At 45.2% G+C, this 18,675-nt stretch overlaps 2 protein-coding genes across 2 annotated transcripts; both read left to right on the forward strand.

The window, feature by feature from the left end:
• Positions 1 to 10,320: 10,320 nt before the first annotated feature.
• LOC311328873 (signal recognition particle receptor FtsY-like) lies at positions 10,321 to 11,226 on the forward strand (the record flags this gene model as incomplete). The annotated part of the gene is made up of 1 exon (XM_084462775.1): positions 10,321 to 11,226. One exon carries the CDS (start codon positions 10,321 to 10,323, stop codon positions 11,224 to 11,226), a length of 906 nt encoding a protein of 301 aa, XP_084318901.1.
• A 58-nt stretch (positions 11,227 to 11,284) lies between these two features.
• LOC311328874 (cell division ATP-binding protein FtsE-like) lies at positions 11,285 to 11,953 on the forward strand (the record flags this gene model as incomplete). The annotated part of the gene is made up of 2 exons (XM_084462776.1): positions 11,285 to 11,519; positions 11,703 to 11,953. The coding sequence occupies 2 exons, from the start codon at positions 11,285 to 11,287 to the stop codon at positions 11,951 to 11,953; spliced, it is 486 nt and encodes a 161-aa protein (XP_084318902.1).
• Between the last annotated feature and the right edge of the window lie 6,722 nt (positions 11,954 to 18,675).

The raw sequence follows: 18,675 nt of genomic DNA on the forward strand, positions 1-18,675 counted from the left end.
TCTATGGTGCCATGCTCTTGTTGGATAGTGGATTCAAGGTGCTGAATGATAGCGCCCAAATGACCACGAGCTGGTGAGGAGAATGAATAATCGATGGTATTGGCGTAGGATGCGTTCACAATAGACGGAGTTATGGAGTTATGGAGTTATGGAGTTATGGAGTTATGGAGTTATGGAGTTATGGAGTTATGGAGTTATGGAGTTATGGAGTTATGGAGTTATGGAGTTATGGAGTTATGGAGTTATGGAGTTATGGAGTTATGGAGTTATGGAGTTATGGAGTTATGGAGTTATGGAGTTATGGAGTTATGGAGTTATGGAGTTATTGGTGTGACGACGTTATATAATCATAAAACAGTCTCTTTTTCGTTACTGGGAATATCGAAAACCATGATGTTGTAGCGGCGGCATCGTAGTATCAAAATAGCTGCACCCTTAGAAATAAGGTTTCTCTTCAGGCTCAATTCATATTGGAAGAGACTGGGAGTTGACAAATACATCCAGCATAAATATTATTCACTCTTCCTTTGCCGGTATAGCTCAGTTGGTAGAGCAACTGACTTGTAATCAGTGGGTCCCGAGTTCGACTCTTGGTGCCGGCACCATAAACTGTCTGTTACGGCAAATGCTTAAAAGCCCCTTGTATAATAAGTGGCTTTTTTGGTTACGGTGATTTTGTGTTTTGGTGGCACTATTGGTTGCATTTGGGTGTGGTTCTTTTGGTATAACAATGCAGCTGTTAAAACAGCATGGTTTTCGATACATCTGGTAACGAAAAAGATACGGCTAATTGTGATATAATGTCGTCAAACCAATGACCCATAGTACTGTCTATTGTGAATGCATCCTGCCCCAATGACATAAATTACTCATTCTTCTCATCATCTCGTGATCATTTGTGCGCTATCATGCAGAACCTTGAGTCCACTCTTCAACAAGAGCATGGCACCAGAGGGCTATATCAGAACTGAAGGCAATGCAGTGTTGAGCCTTCTCCTCTAAAGGTATCTGGATAAGCAGGCCAATGATGAGCCGCAGCAATCGTCTGGAATAGGTAGTGACGGTGAGTAGAGAAATCACATCAGGGGAAATACCTCACGATAACTGACCAGCTTGTTTGGTTCTGGCGTAGTCAAGCGCCGCAGTTACAGCCAGCGGAGGCTATTAAGCGTGTTTTCGCTGGATGCTCAGTTAAACCTCAACACTGACAAGTATTCTGATGGCATGAGGGGAAAAATTATCAGCTATGTGATGGATCGCTCTTATGATCGAACGATTGAACGACCTCGTGCTAGTTGCTCAAGGTATGGTTGGGAAACGACAGGTTATGCAACTGGTAGCGGATACGGCTCAAGACTTTGAAGCTTTTTACGAACAGCGCAAGGTTGTGATTGAGCAAACAGAAGACCTGCAGATCCTCAGTTTTGACGGTAAGGGCTTGGTGATACGGTAGGAATGGTTGAGGTAAGCAACACGGAAGAATGCACAAAAGAGTCAGCAGAAGCTGCAAACCAAGCTCAGTCCAAAAGAGAAGAAAGCTCGCAAACGAATGACACGGTAGCCACCGTTTATACGGTAAAACTCAATTCTCGAACGGCAGAATCGGTCATGGATATGGATGGGCAGAGCGACAACGTTGTTAAATTCCGACCTTCAGCTAGTAATAAGAGAGTGTGGGCCAGTGTAGAAAGAGAGGCGTAAGCCGTGATAAAAGGAAATTTAGAGGAAGCGCTCAGGCGAGATCCGGAGCAGTAACGGCGGGGCATTGTTATTGGGTGTTGTTCCCTTGCTACGATCCCCAATTCATAGTTCTCCATGATTACGAAAGCGAGAGCATTACTTATGGAAGTTCCAATACGCTTGCCAATATCCACTTTAATCCAGTGAGCGTAGCTTCAACAGAGCTTCTGGTCATTGCAAACTACACTTTGCCTTGATTAGATCCATACGGACATTGATCAAATGGAGGCAAGCTCACTCAATAACTCCACTGGCCATCGGATAGTTGGCATCCAGCGCCTTGTCACAGCAGAGCTTGTGACGGTTTTTTTAAGATAGGCTGCACACTTATCAATGGCCTCCAGTTTTGTCAGACCTCTCTTGCTCGCACTTTACCGGATTTCCCTAGCAACCTTGTCAGACTCTCTCCTGAGTATCTTTAGGTACCGTTCGGCCTTCTAGCTTTCAATAGCCTCATACCCCTTGTTGGGTATGCAGTTACCGGCTTTCAACAGATATTCAAGTATATGGATAAAGTCCATGATTATGGTTGCCTTAACTCCCATCAATAACTCCATAACACTTTCTCTTTGTCGTACCGGATATATCGAAACCCATGATGTTTTAGCGGCTGCATTGTAGTATCAAAAGAACTGCACTTAATCGCTGTGTAGAACTCTCGGAACAGGCTTTGATACCACTGACGGTTTATCTAAAGTCTCAGTGCATGTGGGCAATCAGTGGCCTGTCATTCATTGAATCGACGCCCATCGTTGTCTGGGACAACTATAAAATCAATAGCCTCAAGGTCTCCAGTGAAGAGGCTAAACTGGGGAAAACGTCTGCAGGTTGGAAGTTTGGTTTTAAGTTACACCTTATCATTAACTATCTTGGAGGAATTCTATCATTTTGCCTGACAACGGCTAACAATGATGACCGTAAACCAGTACCAAGTCTTATCAAAGAGTTAACTGGTTGGATTTATGGGGATAAGGGCTATGTCTCTGAGAAGTTAGTAGCCTAGTTACAAGGGGAAGGCCTGAATATGGTACCTAAAGTCAGGAAAAATATGAAGTAAAAAAAGCTGTAGGCCTTGGATAAAATGATGTTGAGGAAACTGGTAGTAATAGAAAGCGTAAATGATCAGGTGAAGAATATTTCGCATATCGAACATACTCGACACCGTCCACCATTTAACTTTGCTGTAAACTTGATGGCATGATTGATTGCCTATGCACGGCAGCCAAGAAAGTCACATATTGATGTTTAGGTACTAACAGAAGGTGTCCCAATGGTTTTCTGAGCGTCGAACTAACGTTAAAGTACTCAAATCACTCTTTTCCTATAACATGCATGATGTATACAAAGGATTAATTGTATGTAGCGCAAGTGATTATCTCGTTGAACGTACGTTGATTTATGTTGTGTGATCAGTCGCTAATAGCGCTTTAAATTGCGAAAGGCACTCTGATGGAAATAGATGATGATGGGTATTATTCCACTGAGCGGTAGCTTGGATATCACTGAAGGATTTTTTGAATAACATATTAGTTGACTATGCCATTGTGATTCAAATGTTATGCTGAAATCATCCACATCACAGAATAAACTGCCAATAGACACTGTAGCTTCCAGTTTGTTATCTGTGGTTTGGTATCTGAAAGATAGTTAAGTGGCTGAGGCTCATCTGTCTTTCACCATAGAACTCACGTTTTTTACGTAAACGTTTCAGCTCATCGTATACGTGCTCATAATTTTTCTCGACTTTTTCAGATGACTTAGGTCGATGATACTTGGCAATCTAGGTATACAGGGGATTAACGTTAACACCAAGATCTCTGCCGGTTTCAGTGACTGGCTGATCTGATTATACAGGCAGTTTCACAGTGATTCCTTTAACTCTGCTATATAGGTTTTACTTTCTTTCCCAATATCTAGATACACCTTATAGGGCTTGGATACTACCAGAGTCTGTGTGTCCGGCTAACTATAACTACTTCAGATTATAAAATGATTGTAACTGATGGGAAGAACCAGACTTTTGATAAGGCAAGATAGGTTTGTGGTGATGAAAGGCCTTCTCAAGAACAGTATAAAGGAATAACTAAGAATACTACTCTGGTTCTTTCAAATTTGTTCAATGCAGTGGTTGCTAACAAGGAAGGCTCATAATTGAGCCTTTCCTGCGTGTTGCTTTAATTATATAGCGAGTGATCTGCTTAGCATATGCGGTCAGCCTTGTAGTAGGACTCTCTGGTATCGATACTAGAATTAAACTCAGTCTTGCCGCTGCGGCTGGAAGCTTTCAGCTTTTCACTAGGAGCCGTGGTGTCTTTTGGCAGTAGGTGGTCAACTGCCGATTTTTCTTCCAGTAGTTCCTGTTCAGTTTTCTTCATCATTGCCTTACCATAGGCGTTAATGTGAAGGTTCTGAATAATTTGGTAGCTACCAAACTCACAGAGGACAGGGAAAGAGTAGCAAATACCTTTGGCAATACCGTAGCTGCCATCGGAGATAATACCCATGGAAACGACACGGCCAACACTGCCCAGAGCCCAGTCGTGCATGTGATCAATGGCGGCTTGAGCTGCAGAGGCTGCGCTGGAGAGGCCACGCCATTCGATGATTTCAGCACCGCGTTTCTGGATGCTAGGGGTGTACTCATCCTTATACCACTTCTCATCAATCATATCGATGGCAGCTTCATCGCCTAGTACCTGAGCATGGTGAAGGTCTGGGTACATAGTCGGTGAGTGGTTGCCCCATACACAAACGCCATCAATGTCAGAAGGGTTTACACCCAGCTTGTTACCCAAGATACCAAGTGCTCGGTTGTGGTCTAGGCGGGTCATGGCACAGAACTGAGATGGTGCCAAGTCTGGCGCATTTCGGGAAAGAATAAGACAGTTGGTGTTCGCTGGGTTGCCGATAACAAGAGCTTTTACATCACGGTTAGCCACTTCGGTCAGTGCTTTGCCATGTTCAGCAAAGATAACGGCATTGGCTTCCAGTAGGTCAGCACGCTCCATGCCCTTAGAGCGTGGGCGAGCACCAACCAGCATGGCGTAATGAATGCCACGGAAACCATCAAATGGATTATCGTACAGACCTATGCCGTGAACCAGTGGGAAAGCGCAGTCTACAAGCTCCATGGCGACGCCACGAAGTTTGTCCATAGCTTGGGGTATCTCAACCAATTGCAGGATAACAGGCTGATCAGGTCCCAGCATTCCACCGGCAGCGATTTTGAACAACAGAGAGTAGCTGATGTTACCAGCTGCACCTGTGACCGCAATTCGTACGGGTTGTTTCATGGGGAACTGCTCCTTAGAGTTTTCAGGTTCGTTCTTAGATTAGTAATACGGTAAAATTGCCATGAGCCATTCTTTATGGAAACTTCTTGAACTAAAAAGTCGTAAAAGAGGCACACGACCCACGGCATCCTAAAAAATGTTAGCCTGTGGATATTACAGCGTTCAGGTGCACTGTTTATTGGATGAAGACCCGCCTCGCACAGATTACTGATATCGTTTCGGTAAGTCCATATGTGAGATGCTGATTATTGTTGTTTTTTGATGCGAGACCACAGACTGAAGCTTACTTGCCCAGCTGTTTTGCTTTTTTCCTGTTTCCAGTTTCCCGGAACTGGCAATGGCGTCAATTCTTTCTCTACCTCAATGTAGATGCGACTGTTCGCATGTAGATGGCCATTGCTTTCAAGCAGCTGGCATGCCGGCTCCAGCAGGTTCAGCCTAAACGGGGGATCTAGGAAAACAAGATCAAAGGTGGTTTCAGCTGGCTGGTTTAACCATTTTAGGCTGTCCGTTTCAATAACTCGTGCGTGTTGGGCTTTTAGTAGAGATAGATTGCCCTTAATGGTTTTTGCGGCAACTTTGCTTTTTTCCAGCAAAATGGCTGAGGATGCACCGCGGGACAATGCTTCCATTGACAGTGCTCCGGAGCCACTGAATACATCCAGAACTTTGGCTCTCGGAGTAACCATTGCCAACCAGTTAAAAACAGTTTCTTTGACCCGGTCGGATGTTGGGCGCAATCCGACAACGTTGGCTACAGGGAATATTCTGCTTCTACACTCACCAGCAATAATCCGCAGCTGACCCCGGCAGACATGTATTGAACCGGTTTGAGATCGTGGTTCTGATTGCTTTGGGGTTCTTGATTTACGGGACATTAACAGGCACCCACGGTGTTGAGAGAAATTGGGTGTAAGGATACTCTTTTCGCTTAGTCAGGTCATGAAATAACATGCTAACTAACTAACGTGGGTTCGATGCTTCAATTTTGGCTACATCCCTTGGATTTTAATGGCTTGAGGCATAGTGATGTTTTTTTGAAAAGTGCCAAATGGCTCATTCTTAGCCTTTGCCAACCAATAAAGTACTCGAATCACTCTTTTTCTGTAACATGAATATGTACAAAAAGGCTTAGGTTTATGTAGCGCAAGGGGTTATCTAGTCGAACTCTCGTTAACTGTATTGGCAAGCGAGATTGACATGCGCAGCAGTTATTAACCTCGGGAAAGTGCATACCTTAGTGAGGCGTTCTCAATGGGGTGTGGTGCCCTAGCTACGACGTCACATTCATTAGTTCTCCATGATTGCGAAGGTGAGAGCACTCCTTATGGAAGTTCCAATACGCCAGCCAATCTCCACTTGAATCCAGTGAGCGTAGCTTCAACACAGCCTCTACCCCTTGCAAACTCCACTCTGCTACGGTTAGATCCATACGGTCATTGATCAAATGGCGGGAAGCTCCCTCAATGACTCCTTTGGCAATCGGATAGCCAGCATCCAGCGTCTTGTCATAGCAGAGCCTAGGACGGTTTTTTGAAGATAGTCTGCACACTTATCAATGGCCTCACGTTTTGTCAGACCTCTCTTGTTCGCACTTTGCCGGATTCCTCGGTCCATCTAGTGAGACTCTCTCCTGAGTATCTTCATGGACTGTTCTGCCATCCAGCTTTCATAGCCTAATCTCCCTTGTCGTGTAAGCAGTGACAGGCTTTCCTCAGATATTCAAGTACATGGATAAAGTCCATGATGATGGTTGTCTTAACTCTCTTCTTTTTTATAATCCCGGTACTCAGTTCCCGTTGATTAGGGTGCCTATCAATAACAATGACCCACTGTCGTTTCTGTTTCGAATCTAACCTGAGCGCTTCCTCAAAAGCTTCTTCTATCACGGCTTCTGCCTCTCTTTTTACACTGGGCCACACTCTCTTATTCTGGGGTGGAGGACGGACTTTAACAACGTTGTCGCTCTTCCAATCCATATCCATGACCGATTCTGCCGTTCGAGGATTTGGTTTTACGTATAACGGTGGCTACCTGTGCCATTAGTTTGCGATCTTTCTTCTCTCCTAGACTGAGTCTGGTTTGCAGCTTCTGCCGACTCTTTTACGCGTTCTTCCTAGTTGCTTTCCTCAACCTTTCTTGGCTCATCACTAGGCCATTACCATTAAAACTGAGGATCTGCAGGTCTTCTGTGTGCTCAATCCCAACCTTGAGCTGTTGTAAAAAGCCTCAAAGTCTTGAGCCGTAACCGCTACCAGGAGCATCGTTTGTCGTTTCCCAACCATCCTTGGGCAACCCTCACCATATCGTTTAATTGTTCGATCATAAGAGCGATCCATCACATCACTTACAATTTTTCCCTCATGCCATCAGAGTACTTGTCAGTATTGAGGTTTAACTGAGCATCCATCGGGAACACGCGGGATTGCTTCTGCTGGCTGTAACTGCGATGCCTGACTACGACAGAACTAAACAAGCAGGTCAGTTGTCGGGAGGTATTTTTTCTACCGTGATTTCTCTGCTCACCGTCGCTACTCGTTACCACCGATTGCTGCGGCCCATCATTGGACTGTTTATTCAAATATCATTGGAGAAGAAGGCGCAACACTTTGTTGCCTTCAGTCCGGATATAGTTTTCTATGGTGCGATGCTCTTGTTGGATAATGGATTCAAGGTGCTGAATGATAGCGTACAAATGATCACAGTTGGTGCGAAGAATGAATAATCTATGGTATGGGCGTAGGATTCGTTCACAATAGAAGGTGTTATGTAGTAATTGGTTTGACGACGTTATCTAACCATAAACCCGTCTCTTTGTCGTTACCGGCTATATCGAAACCATGATGTTTTAGCGGCTGCATTGTAGTATCAACAGAACCACCACCTTCTCAATTAGACATGTGACCAGACGCCTATGGTTGGCGCTAGGCAAGGTGCACTGCAGGGGTGGTTATTCCAATAAGCAGTGAGCAACGCAGTATGCGTTAACCATGGGTGGCCTTTAGTGTTGGTCACACAAGCCTTCATGCAGAGTTGAATGACTTTAACATGAAACCCACATGCCTTTAGACCTTACTGGGTATGTATCTTTTGCTTTGCCTGAGTGCTTATGTGATTAACGGGTATCATGGCTAATGGAGAATGCCACATAAGCCTTCATATCAGCACGAGGTTACATTATGAGGCCAATGGTCAGAACACGACTTAAGCCGCAGCAGTCTATTTTGGTGCTGAGGCTTGTCTGGAATTCCCTCCTGCATACCGCAGGAATGTATTCTTTGCTTCTGACGGAATTCTGCTGTTTGTCTCATCATTTAGCGTTGTCAAATAAAACTTTGAATTGTTATCTTGCACGTACTTTGTCGCTGATGGTTCTTTTTGACCTGCTGGTTTCACCAAGTATGGATATTTATCTACCAGCTTTACCAAGCATTGTGAATACTTTTCTACATCGCCGTTGCTGGTTCAGCTGACATTATCACTGTATATGCTAAGGTTTGGTTGTGCCGGCTTATTTTTGGACTATCGTAACACTGTTACGGGCGAAGGCCCATAACAGTGTTTTACAGCCTGCTGTTTGCAGTGGGTTCTATTGCATTAACACTTACGAGATCGATATAAGTTTTTATCTTTTGGTGCTTTTGTCAGGCCGGCATGTGGTGCGGTTGCTCTGGTTGCAACGGTGCGGGAGGTTTATGGCCTTCGCCACGAAGCTGCCACGTTGTACGCTTTACTCGGTGGTTTGCTGGCTTTTGTTCCAGCTTTGCGGCCTATCGCAGGTGCTGTATTTATTAGCTGGTTTGGCTGGCAGTTCGTATTCTGGCGTCTTGCTATTTTTGGAGTGGTGTCTGGTCTGCATGCTTCATTCTATTGGCCTGAGACGAATGCGGCTGCTGGTAAGGCTGATATTAAGGTGCGTTCACTAAGATTATTACCTCTTCTGCATTTCAACTCTACGCCTATGGGTTTGCAGTGGCAATGTGGTCTTTTTTTGTCTATTTATCTATTGCCCCGGCATTCTGGTGGAGAAGCATGGATACTCGGCTCTGGCATTCAACCTTTTATTTGCGATTGTTGCTGTCGTTATGATCACTGTGAGCCGACTTGTCGGGAAAGAAACGCAGGAACTGGGTGTGGTTGGGACTTGAAGGTTAGGCATGGGGATCATTTTTTCTGGTTCTATGGCAATGCTCGGTGGCGTTGTGCTGCAAATGCCTGAAACTTTTGTACTGCTCCTGCCTGTGATGATTGCAGTGGGTATTAGCTTCACCTGTTCTGTCTGTGCAACCGGGGCGCTGGCTGAGTTTCAGAGTATGGCCGGTACGGCAGTGGCCTTATATTACTGCATTTAAACTGTGATGGTCTGTTTGTTTGGAACGGCTGTAGTTGCGCTTTTACCGGTAGGAAGCCTTTGGCCTTTGATTGTTTTCAGTGGTGATGGTTATGGCTGGTTCTTTCCTGACGAAGAATACTCGGGCAGTCTCTTAGTAAAGCTTCTCATGAGGGGTTGTGTTATTGACGGCAGAAGGCGTTGTGAATGAGATTGACTTTCCCACTGTAATAGTTTCTCACGGGCTGTAAGAATGGGAGTCCAGAGAAGCAAAATAGACCAGAATAATAAGAGCCAATACACAGGTCGTCCAGAGTAGTAATCTTTTATTATGAATAGGTTCATTCTGGTTAATGAGAGTTGTACTTTTTCCCCAGATAAAGTTCATTTCGTGACAGCCTGAATTAAGATAGGATAAGCGATTATTCATAGCTTTCATGATGTATTACGCTTACTTTGAATGTGCTTCCAGCGGAGACTCCGCCGGACAAGCCCAGGGTATAGCAATCATGATTCTATCAGGCTTTCCCACCAAGGTTATTGAAGTAGTATATGTTCGGTTCGCGCAAAGACGATGAGAAAAAAGCCAAACGCAGCTTTTGGCCATGGGGTCGACATACCCAAAATGAAGTTTCGGAAGAGCAGGTTGAGCAAAAAAATGATCCTGTTGTTGAAGCCGATTCTGCCAAAGAAGTAGTTTCTGGAACTGTCTCGGAAACGGTTCCTGAGTCCACAGTTCATGCTGCTGAAGTAACTGCTGAAGTTGTTCAGCAGGTTGATGACGTGGCTGCTCGTCACGACGTTAGCCATGAAGGCTTTCATAAAGAAGATCTCCATAAAGACAAGAGTGCAGAAGTCTCTGCTCCGGAAGGTGTTGAGTCAGTCGAGCTGAGAGCACCGGCTGAAGAAGTTTTGCTAGAAGCCAGTCTTGAAGTGAAAATTGGTTTTTTCTCCCGTATGCGCCAAGGGTTGAGCAAAACTCGGAATGTATTAGTAGATGGAGTTGCAGAGCTTTTCATCGGTAAGAAAGAAATCGATGATGATCTGCTGGATGAGCTGGAAACACAGCTGCTGGTAGCAGATGTTGGCGTTGAAGCGACGACGGAAATTATTGAAAAGCTCACGCAGAAAGTGAAATACAAGGAGCTGGGTGATGCGGATGCGCTGATGTCAGCACTGCAATCTGAGCTTGCAGAAGTTCTGGAGCCAGCTGATCAGCCTTTGGTAATTCCGGAGCAGGATACCCCTTTCGTTATTTTGGTTGTAGGTGTTAATGGTGTTGGTAAAACTACAACCATTGGCAAGCTGGCCCGTAAGCTTCAGTCTGAAGGCAGTAAGGTTATGCTCGCTGCAGGTGACACATTCCGTGCCGCAGCTGTTGAGCAACTTCAGGTATGGGGTGAACGTAATAAAATTCCAGTAATCGCCCAGCATACTGGCGCAGACAGTGCCTCCGTTATTTTTGATGCTTTCGAGGCTGCCAGAGCTCGTAATGTTGATGTACTGATTGCAGATACTGCAGGCCGTCTCCATAACAAGGATCACTTGATGGAGGAACTGAAAAAAGTTAAGCGTGTGTTGGGCAAACTGGATCCTGATGCGCCTCATGAAGTATTACTGGTGCTTGATGCCGGTACGGGTCAGAACGCGCTGAACCAAGCCCGCTTATTTCACGAGACCGTTCCGCTCACAGGTATGGTGCTGACCAAACTCGATGGTACTGCTAAAGGTGGTGTTATCTTTGCACTGTCGAAGCAGATGAAACTGCCCATTCGTTTTCTTGGTGTCGGTGAACAGATTGATGACCTGCGGCCATTCTCTGCTAATGAGTTTGTGAAAGCACTGTTTTCCAAGGAAGATTAAGTCTATACAGCGTATAGAAAAAAGCATCATAGGAAAGGATTGAGATAGGGACTGCTGGATGATTCGCTTTGACGGTGTCAGCAAGCGTTACCCGGGTGGACATGTTGGTCTGGAGCAGGTCAGCTTTCACCTGAACCGGGGAGAGATAGCCTTTCTTACCGGGCACTCAGGCGCAGGGAAAAGTACATTGATGAAGCTGGTTATGCTCCTTGAGAGGGTCAGTGCAGGTCAGATCTGGGTGGGAGGTCATAACCTGCGGGCGTTAAAGATCAGCCGGATACCTTACCTTAGACGTAATATAGGTGTTGTCTTCCAGAACCATCAACTGCTTTTTGATCGTACTGTCTTTGATAATGTTTCCTTGCCGTTGTTGATTGCAGGATATTCTCCGGGAGATTGTGCTGGTCGGGTTCGTGCTGCGCTGGATATGGTTGGATTGTTGAGTAAGGAAAAACTTTTCCCGGTTGCGCTTTCAGGTGGTGAGCAGCAACGTGTTGGGCTGGCTCGGGCGGTGGTGAATCGCCCAGCGCTGATTCTTGCTGATGAGCCTACCGGGAACCTTGACCCGCAGCTATCGGCTGAAATTATGAAGCTCTTCGAGAATTTTAATCAGGTTGGGGTCACTGTCCTTATTGCCAGTCACGATATGTCGCTGGTTGCTCGGATGCGACATCGCATCCTGACACTTGATCATGGCAGACTGGTCTCAGATCAGGAGGTCCAGTGAGCCTGTTCAATAAAAATAGTGAGTGCAAGCGTGATGGGCGTCGCCACAAAACCTCGGAAGATAAGGTTGTTTCAGGAAAAGCAGTTGGGAACGATGCTCATAAAAGAGGCGCTAACCGGCAAACAGTCGCCACTCTGACGCTTCATTCTTTGGCTAGCCTTCACCAGCAGGTAGGAAAAGATGCCCTTCACCGTCTGTGGATGACACCTCTGGCTAGTTTGCTGAATAGTCTGTTGATTGCTGTGGCTTTTTCCCTGCCAGTTCTGCTTTTTGTTTTGGTTAGCAATATTCAGCAATTTGGTTCTACATGGGATGGGCAGCCGAGAATCTCAGTTTATCTGGATAATGAGACCAACCAGGAAGTGATTGATCAGCGTATTACTGACTACAGTGATCATCCTTTGGTTGAACAGGTTACCTATATACCTCCGGAGCAGGGGTTGCAGGACTTTCAGCAGAAGACAGGGCTGCAGAACATTATTACCCACCTTGGGTTTAACCCGTTGCCAAGTGTTATTCAACTTGTACCTGTTAGTGGTGCCTCCTTTAGGCAGCTGGATGATGCTGTGGCTACTTTTCAGAGTATGGGTGGGGTAGAGGAGGTTCGCCTAGATCGACAGTGGGTGCAAAGACTTCAGGCGATATTAACCATGTTTGAGCGTTTTTCCGTTATGCTGGGCGGTATATCTGGGTTGACTGTAGTTTTGGTAATCAGTAATACCGTGCGCCTAAATATTGAAAGCCGGCGGGATGAAATAAAAGTTATCAGTATGGTCGGTGGGACTCGTGGCTTTATCGCGATGCCTTTTATTTACATGGGGGTGTGGTATGGGGTAATAGGCGCAATATTGGCCCAAGTCATTGTTGCTTCATTGTTAATGGTTTTGAGTAATGAAGTGATGAACTTGGCCGGACTGTATAACAGTGAGATGGTATTATCTGGTCCCAGTCTCAGTGTAATTGGTGTCTTGCTACTTGCAGGGGTCTCCCTTGGTGCTCTGGGGGCAATGGGAAGCTGTTATCGACATTTTCAGGCTCTAGTGCCTGATTAGGCCGTGTAAAGTAAGAAAATGTCATGTAAAGTCGATAGCGATTGTAAGGCCAATTGTTGCTATTATTAACGTGAGATAGACGCTTAAATTTTGGCTACAGCCCTTTGATTTGAAGGGCTTTAGGCATAGAGGCGTTTTTTGGGAAGTGCCCAATGGTTCCTTCTTAGCCTTTGCCAGCTAATAAAGTACTAAAATCACTTTTTCCTGTAACATGAATATGTACAAAAAGGCTGTAGCCTATGCAGCGCAGGGTATTATCTCGTCGAACTCACGTTATTATTAGTATTTAGTTTGAACTTCAGCTACTTAAATAGTGTCAATATAGGAGGGTATCTTGACAGAGTTAGTTATGGGCACCAGTCTTCAACCAGTCGATATGTTAGTTCCTGGCCGTAATATAGATGCGTATGTTGTGTCAGTCAGCAATGTTGATGTGTTGTCTGTCGAGCAGGAAAAGACGTTTGCTGAGCGCCTCTTCTTTCACAATGATCTTGAAGCGGCTCGCCGGCTGGTAATGTCTCACCTGCGTTTTGTAGTTCACATTGCCAAGAGTTACTCCGGTTATGGCTTGCCACTAGCGGACCTGATACAAGAAGGTAATGTAGGCCTTATGAAAGCGGTTAAGCGCTTTAACCCTGAAGTTGGGGTGAGGCTTGTCTCCTTTGCAGTGCATTGGATCAAAGCAGAAATACACGAATTCATTCTACGCAATTGGCGTATTGTTAAGGTTGCCACTACAAAAGCACAGCGAAAGCTGTTCTTTAATTTACGAGGTGCTAAAAGACGCCTGTCTTGGTTGACCAACGATGAGATGAACGCCGTAGCCAATGACTTGGGCGTTGATGCTAGAGTAGTGCGTGAAATGGAAGGGCGAATGGCTGGTCGGGACACAGCCTTTGATGGTTATTCGGATGATGATAGCGATACCGCTTATCAGGCCCCTTCTTACTATCTGGAAGATCGTAATGCTGATCCTTCATCCTTGCTTGAAGATGCAGACTGGTCTGATAACTCGGTCTCCCAGTTAAGAAATGCCTTAGCTCAGCTGGATGAGCGTAGCCGGGATATTCTGCAAAAGCGCTGGCTGGGAGAAGACAAGGCAACACTGCATGAGCTGGCCGATATTTATGGCGTATCTGCTGAGCGAATTCGTCAGCTGGAAAAGAATGCGATGAAAAAACTGAAAGGTTCTATGGAAGCCTGACATCTATAGAGCTTATTTAAAAAGGCAGCTAAAATAGCTGCCTTTTTTATAATTCATAAATATTGGAAACTCAAGGGGTTGACTTTTATTCTGAGCTACGTAGAATGCGCCGCTCTTCCAATGGCTACCTTAATAAAGAGAGCCATGTGATCAGCAGGATGAAGAATCATCGCTGACAGAGAAGAGTGATTTGGAGATGGTTGTTTGAATTGAATGAAAAACGATTGGGTGCTAAATAAAATTGGTTCGGTAAGATGTGCCACCGCTGACACGGCATTGAATGCAATGCCAGCGAGTTTGAAGGCTTCTTTCTCTTTCGAAAAAATATCGCTCGACAATGAAAGTCTCAGCGGTAGTACAGCTTACCTTGCGCGATCGACTCAGGCGACGGTTAGAGATTAAGGCTCAACGATTTAATCAAGTTCTTCGATAAGATATCAGATAATTCGTGTGGCCGCTTGTGCGATTGCATCGGTTAAGAAAGAGTTAGCTGTTTCACAAAACCTTGAATGCTTAATCAGGTAAGTGAACATACTGAGTGAACTCAGCTCTCACACATAGAGTTAAGTATATGTGACGTTCATAAGTTGGATGAACAGTTGTTATTCTTTCTTAGAAAGGTATTGCAACAAAACGATTCCTGATTACCACTGTTCATCAATCAGCTTAAGGAGCCTTGCTGGCATGGGCCAAGTTAGCGCAGACATGTAACCAAGCCTGGATCCCATTGCTTTCCAATCAAAGTGCCGGTTGAATTGATAGCAATATACAGCAAGGGATCTTTGCAAATGCGTCTGGTTAATGTTGTGGTAACTGCCTTTCAGAGAATTTTTGACGTTCCCGATAATGATATTGACCCACGGGAACAACTTATTAGCCATCTATTCGTGACCATCACCTGTCGCCATTGCTGTATGTGGGTGTCCGGCGTCGGCTATTCCTGTGAATGCACCGAGGCCATCACTGACAACACCGCAGGTATGATCACTGATATGCTTTTGCGCCAAGAGTTCCAGCTCCCTTTCCCGGGAACCATGCTGAAACGCATATACAGCGGGTAGTGTTCCACGGTGGTTTGCATGGCGGCAACAAATGGGTGTTTGTTTTCAGAACCTCTTCCACGTTTGCCGCCATGTTTGTCTCCACCACAGTAGGCATCATCCATATGACATGTCCCTGCAGAGGACGGTTGTCATCACGTTCTTTCATTACCTGCATAATTTTGTGCTTCATGCGCCAAACAGCATTATAAAAGATTACCAGCTATCTCGAGAGCCCTAGGGCCGATATGCCATTCTTGGTCTGAGTCATTAAAAACATGTCTAGAAACCAAGTGGTAAATGGCAGTTTGCTAGCTTCCAGAATGGTGCCACTGGTCAATGGTGTCTGGTGACGGCAGCGATTGTACTGGTAGAGCTAACGGGTTTTTATGGTGCAATAACACTAGGCAACAACACAGAGGACATTCAAACCAATTTGGCCCCCGGCATTTAAAAAACTGGGCCCGGCATTGTTGTTCTTGGCCATATTGCTGAAAGAACTACACAAGGCTCATGTCTTTCTAAAACTGAATGTTGTTCTTGGCCGTGATGCCCCTTCTATTTCGAGGAAAAACGGTGTTGGAAGTCTAGACGAGAAGGATGCTTAGGTCAGATGGTAATCAGGAAAGGATTTGGGTACGCCTCTTTTGATATGACACTGCAGCCGCTAAAGCATAATGGTTTTCGATATATCCGGTAACGAAAAAGATACGATTTTATGATGATATAACGTTGTCAAACCAATAACTACATAACATCGTCTCATGTGAACGAATTATGCGGCAATATCATCGATTATTCATTCTTCTCATCAGATCGTGATTATTTGGACGCTATCATTAAGTACCTTGAATTCACTCTCCAACAAGAGCATGGCGGCATAGAGAGCTATATACAGCCTGAAGGCAACGAAGTGTTTCGCCTTCTCCTCCAATGGTATCTGGATAATCAGGCCAATGATGAGCCGCAGCAATCGTCGGTAACTGGTAGCGACGAGGAGCAGAGAAATCACGTAAGAAAAAATACCTCCGTATGACTGACGAGCTTGTTTGGTTCTGTTGTAGTCAGGCGTCGCAGTTACATCCAGCGGAAGTAATCCCGTGTGGTTCCGCTGTATGTTCAGTGAAACCTCAATACTTACAAGTACTCTGATGGTATAAGGGGAAAAATTGTTAGCGATGTGGTGGATCGCTCTTATGATCGAATGATTAAACGACATCAATGAGAGTTGCTCTAGTATGGTTGGAAAACGACAGGCTATGCAACTGGTAGCGGTTACGGCTCCAGACTGTGAGGCTTTTTACGAACAGCTCAAGGTTGTGATTGAGCAAACAGAAGACTTGCAGATCTGCAGTTTTGACGGTAAGGGCTTGGTGATGCGGCCGGAATGGTTGAGGGGAGCAACCAGGAAGAACGTGCAAAAGAGTCAGTAGAGGCTGTACACCAGACTCAATCGGGGAGAGAAGAAAGATGGCAAACGAATGGCACAGGTAGCCACCGTGTATACGGTACAACCAAATCCAAGAACAGCATAATCGGTCATGGATATGGATATGGATATGGATATGGATATGGATATGGATATGGATATGGATATGGATATGGATATGGATATGGATATGGATATGGATATGGATATGGATATGGATATGGATATGGATATGGATTAGAAAAGCGACAATGTTGTTAAATTATGTCCTCCAGCCAAGAATAAGAGAGTGTTGGCCAGTGTATAAAGAGAAGCTGAAGCCGTTTATAGAAGAAGCTTTAGAGGGAGCTCTCATGCTAGATACTGAGCAGAAACGGCAGTTGGTCATTGTTATTGATGGGAACCATCATAAGCGGAAACTGATTACCTAGATTATGAAAAAGAAGGGAGTTAAGACAACCATTATCATGGACTGTATCCCTATACTTGACTATCTGTGGACAGCCGGTCACTGCTCACACGTCAAAGGGGATGAGGCTATGAAAGTTTGGTGGCAGAACGGTCCCTGAAGATACTCAGGGGAGAGTCTGACAAGGTGGTCCGGGGAATCAGGTAAAGTGCTAGCAAAAGAGGTCTGTCAAAGCTTGAGGTTATTGATAAGTGTACAGACTATCTTCAAAAAAACAGTCCTAGGCTCTTCTATGACAAGGGGCTGGATACTGGCTATCCGATTGCTAGTGGAGTCATTGAGGGAGCTTGCCGCCATTTAATCAATGACTGTATGGCTATAACCGTGACAAAGTGGAGTTTGCAAGGGGCATAGGTTGTGTTGCAGCTACGCTCACTGGATTAGAGTGGAGATTGGCAGGCGTATTGGAACTTACATAAGGCATTCTCTCGCCTTCGTAATTATGGAGAACTAATGAATGGGGCGTCGTAGTAAGGGAACCACACCCACATCGGCTTTCCACAGATATTTAAAGTACATGAATAAATTCCATGATGATGGTTCCCTTAACTCCCTTCTTTTTCATAATCCCGGGAATCAGTTTCCGCTGATTATGGTGCTCATCAATAACAATGACCCACTGCTGTTTCTGCTCCGGATCTCGCCTGAGCGTTTCCTCGACAGCTTCTTCTATCACGGACTCCGTCTACGCCTCTCTTTCTACACTGGCCTACACTCTCTTTATTCTTGGCTGGAGGACGGAATTTAACAACGTTGTTGCTCTTCCGATCAATATCCATGACCTATTCTGCCGTTTGAGGATCTGGTGTTACCGTTGAAACGGTGGCTACCTGTGCTATTCGTTTGCGATCTTGTTTGTCTCCATGCCTGAGCTTGGTTTGCAGCTTCTGTTAACTCTTTTGCGCGTGCTTCCTAGTTGCTTCCATCAATCCTTTTGGGCGCATCACTAGGTCATTACCGGCAAAACTGAGGATTTGCAGGTCTTTTGTTTGCTCAATTACAACATTGCGCTGTTTGTAAAAATCCGCAAAGTCTTGAGCCGTATCCGCTACTAGGTGCATGGGTTGTCGTTTTTCAACCATACTTGGGTAACATCTCACGATGTCGTTTAATCATTCTATCATAATAGCCGTCCATCACATCGCTGACAATTTTTCCCCTCATGTCATCATAGTACTGGTCGGTAGTTGGGGTTTAACTGAGCATCAGCGGAAATACGCTGGATTGCTTCCGCTGGCTGTAACTGCTACGCCTGATTACTACAGAACCAAACAAGCTGGTCAGTTGTCGTGAAGTGTTTTTTTGACGTAATTTCTCTGCTTACCGGCGCTACCAGTTACCGTCGATTGCTGCGGCTTATCATTGGTCTGCTTATCCAGATACCCTTGGATGAGAAGGCGTAATACTTCGTTGCCTTTAGTCTGGATATGGCTCTCTATGGTGCCATGCTATTGTTGGAGAGTGGATTCAAGGTGCTGAATGATAGCGTCCAAATTATCATGAGCTGGTGAGAAGAATGAGTAACCGA

Source organism: Borostomias antarcticus (assembly GCF_949987555.1).
Source record: "Borostomias antarcticus genome assembly, contig: scaffold_393, whole genome shotgun sequence".
Classification (NCBI taxonomy): Eukaryota; Metazoa; Chordata; class Actinopteri; order Stomiiformes; family Stomiidae; genus Borostomias; species Borostomias antarcticus.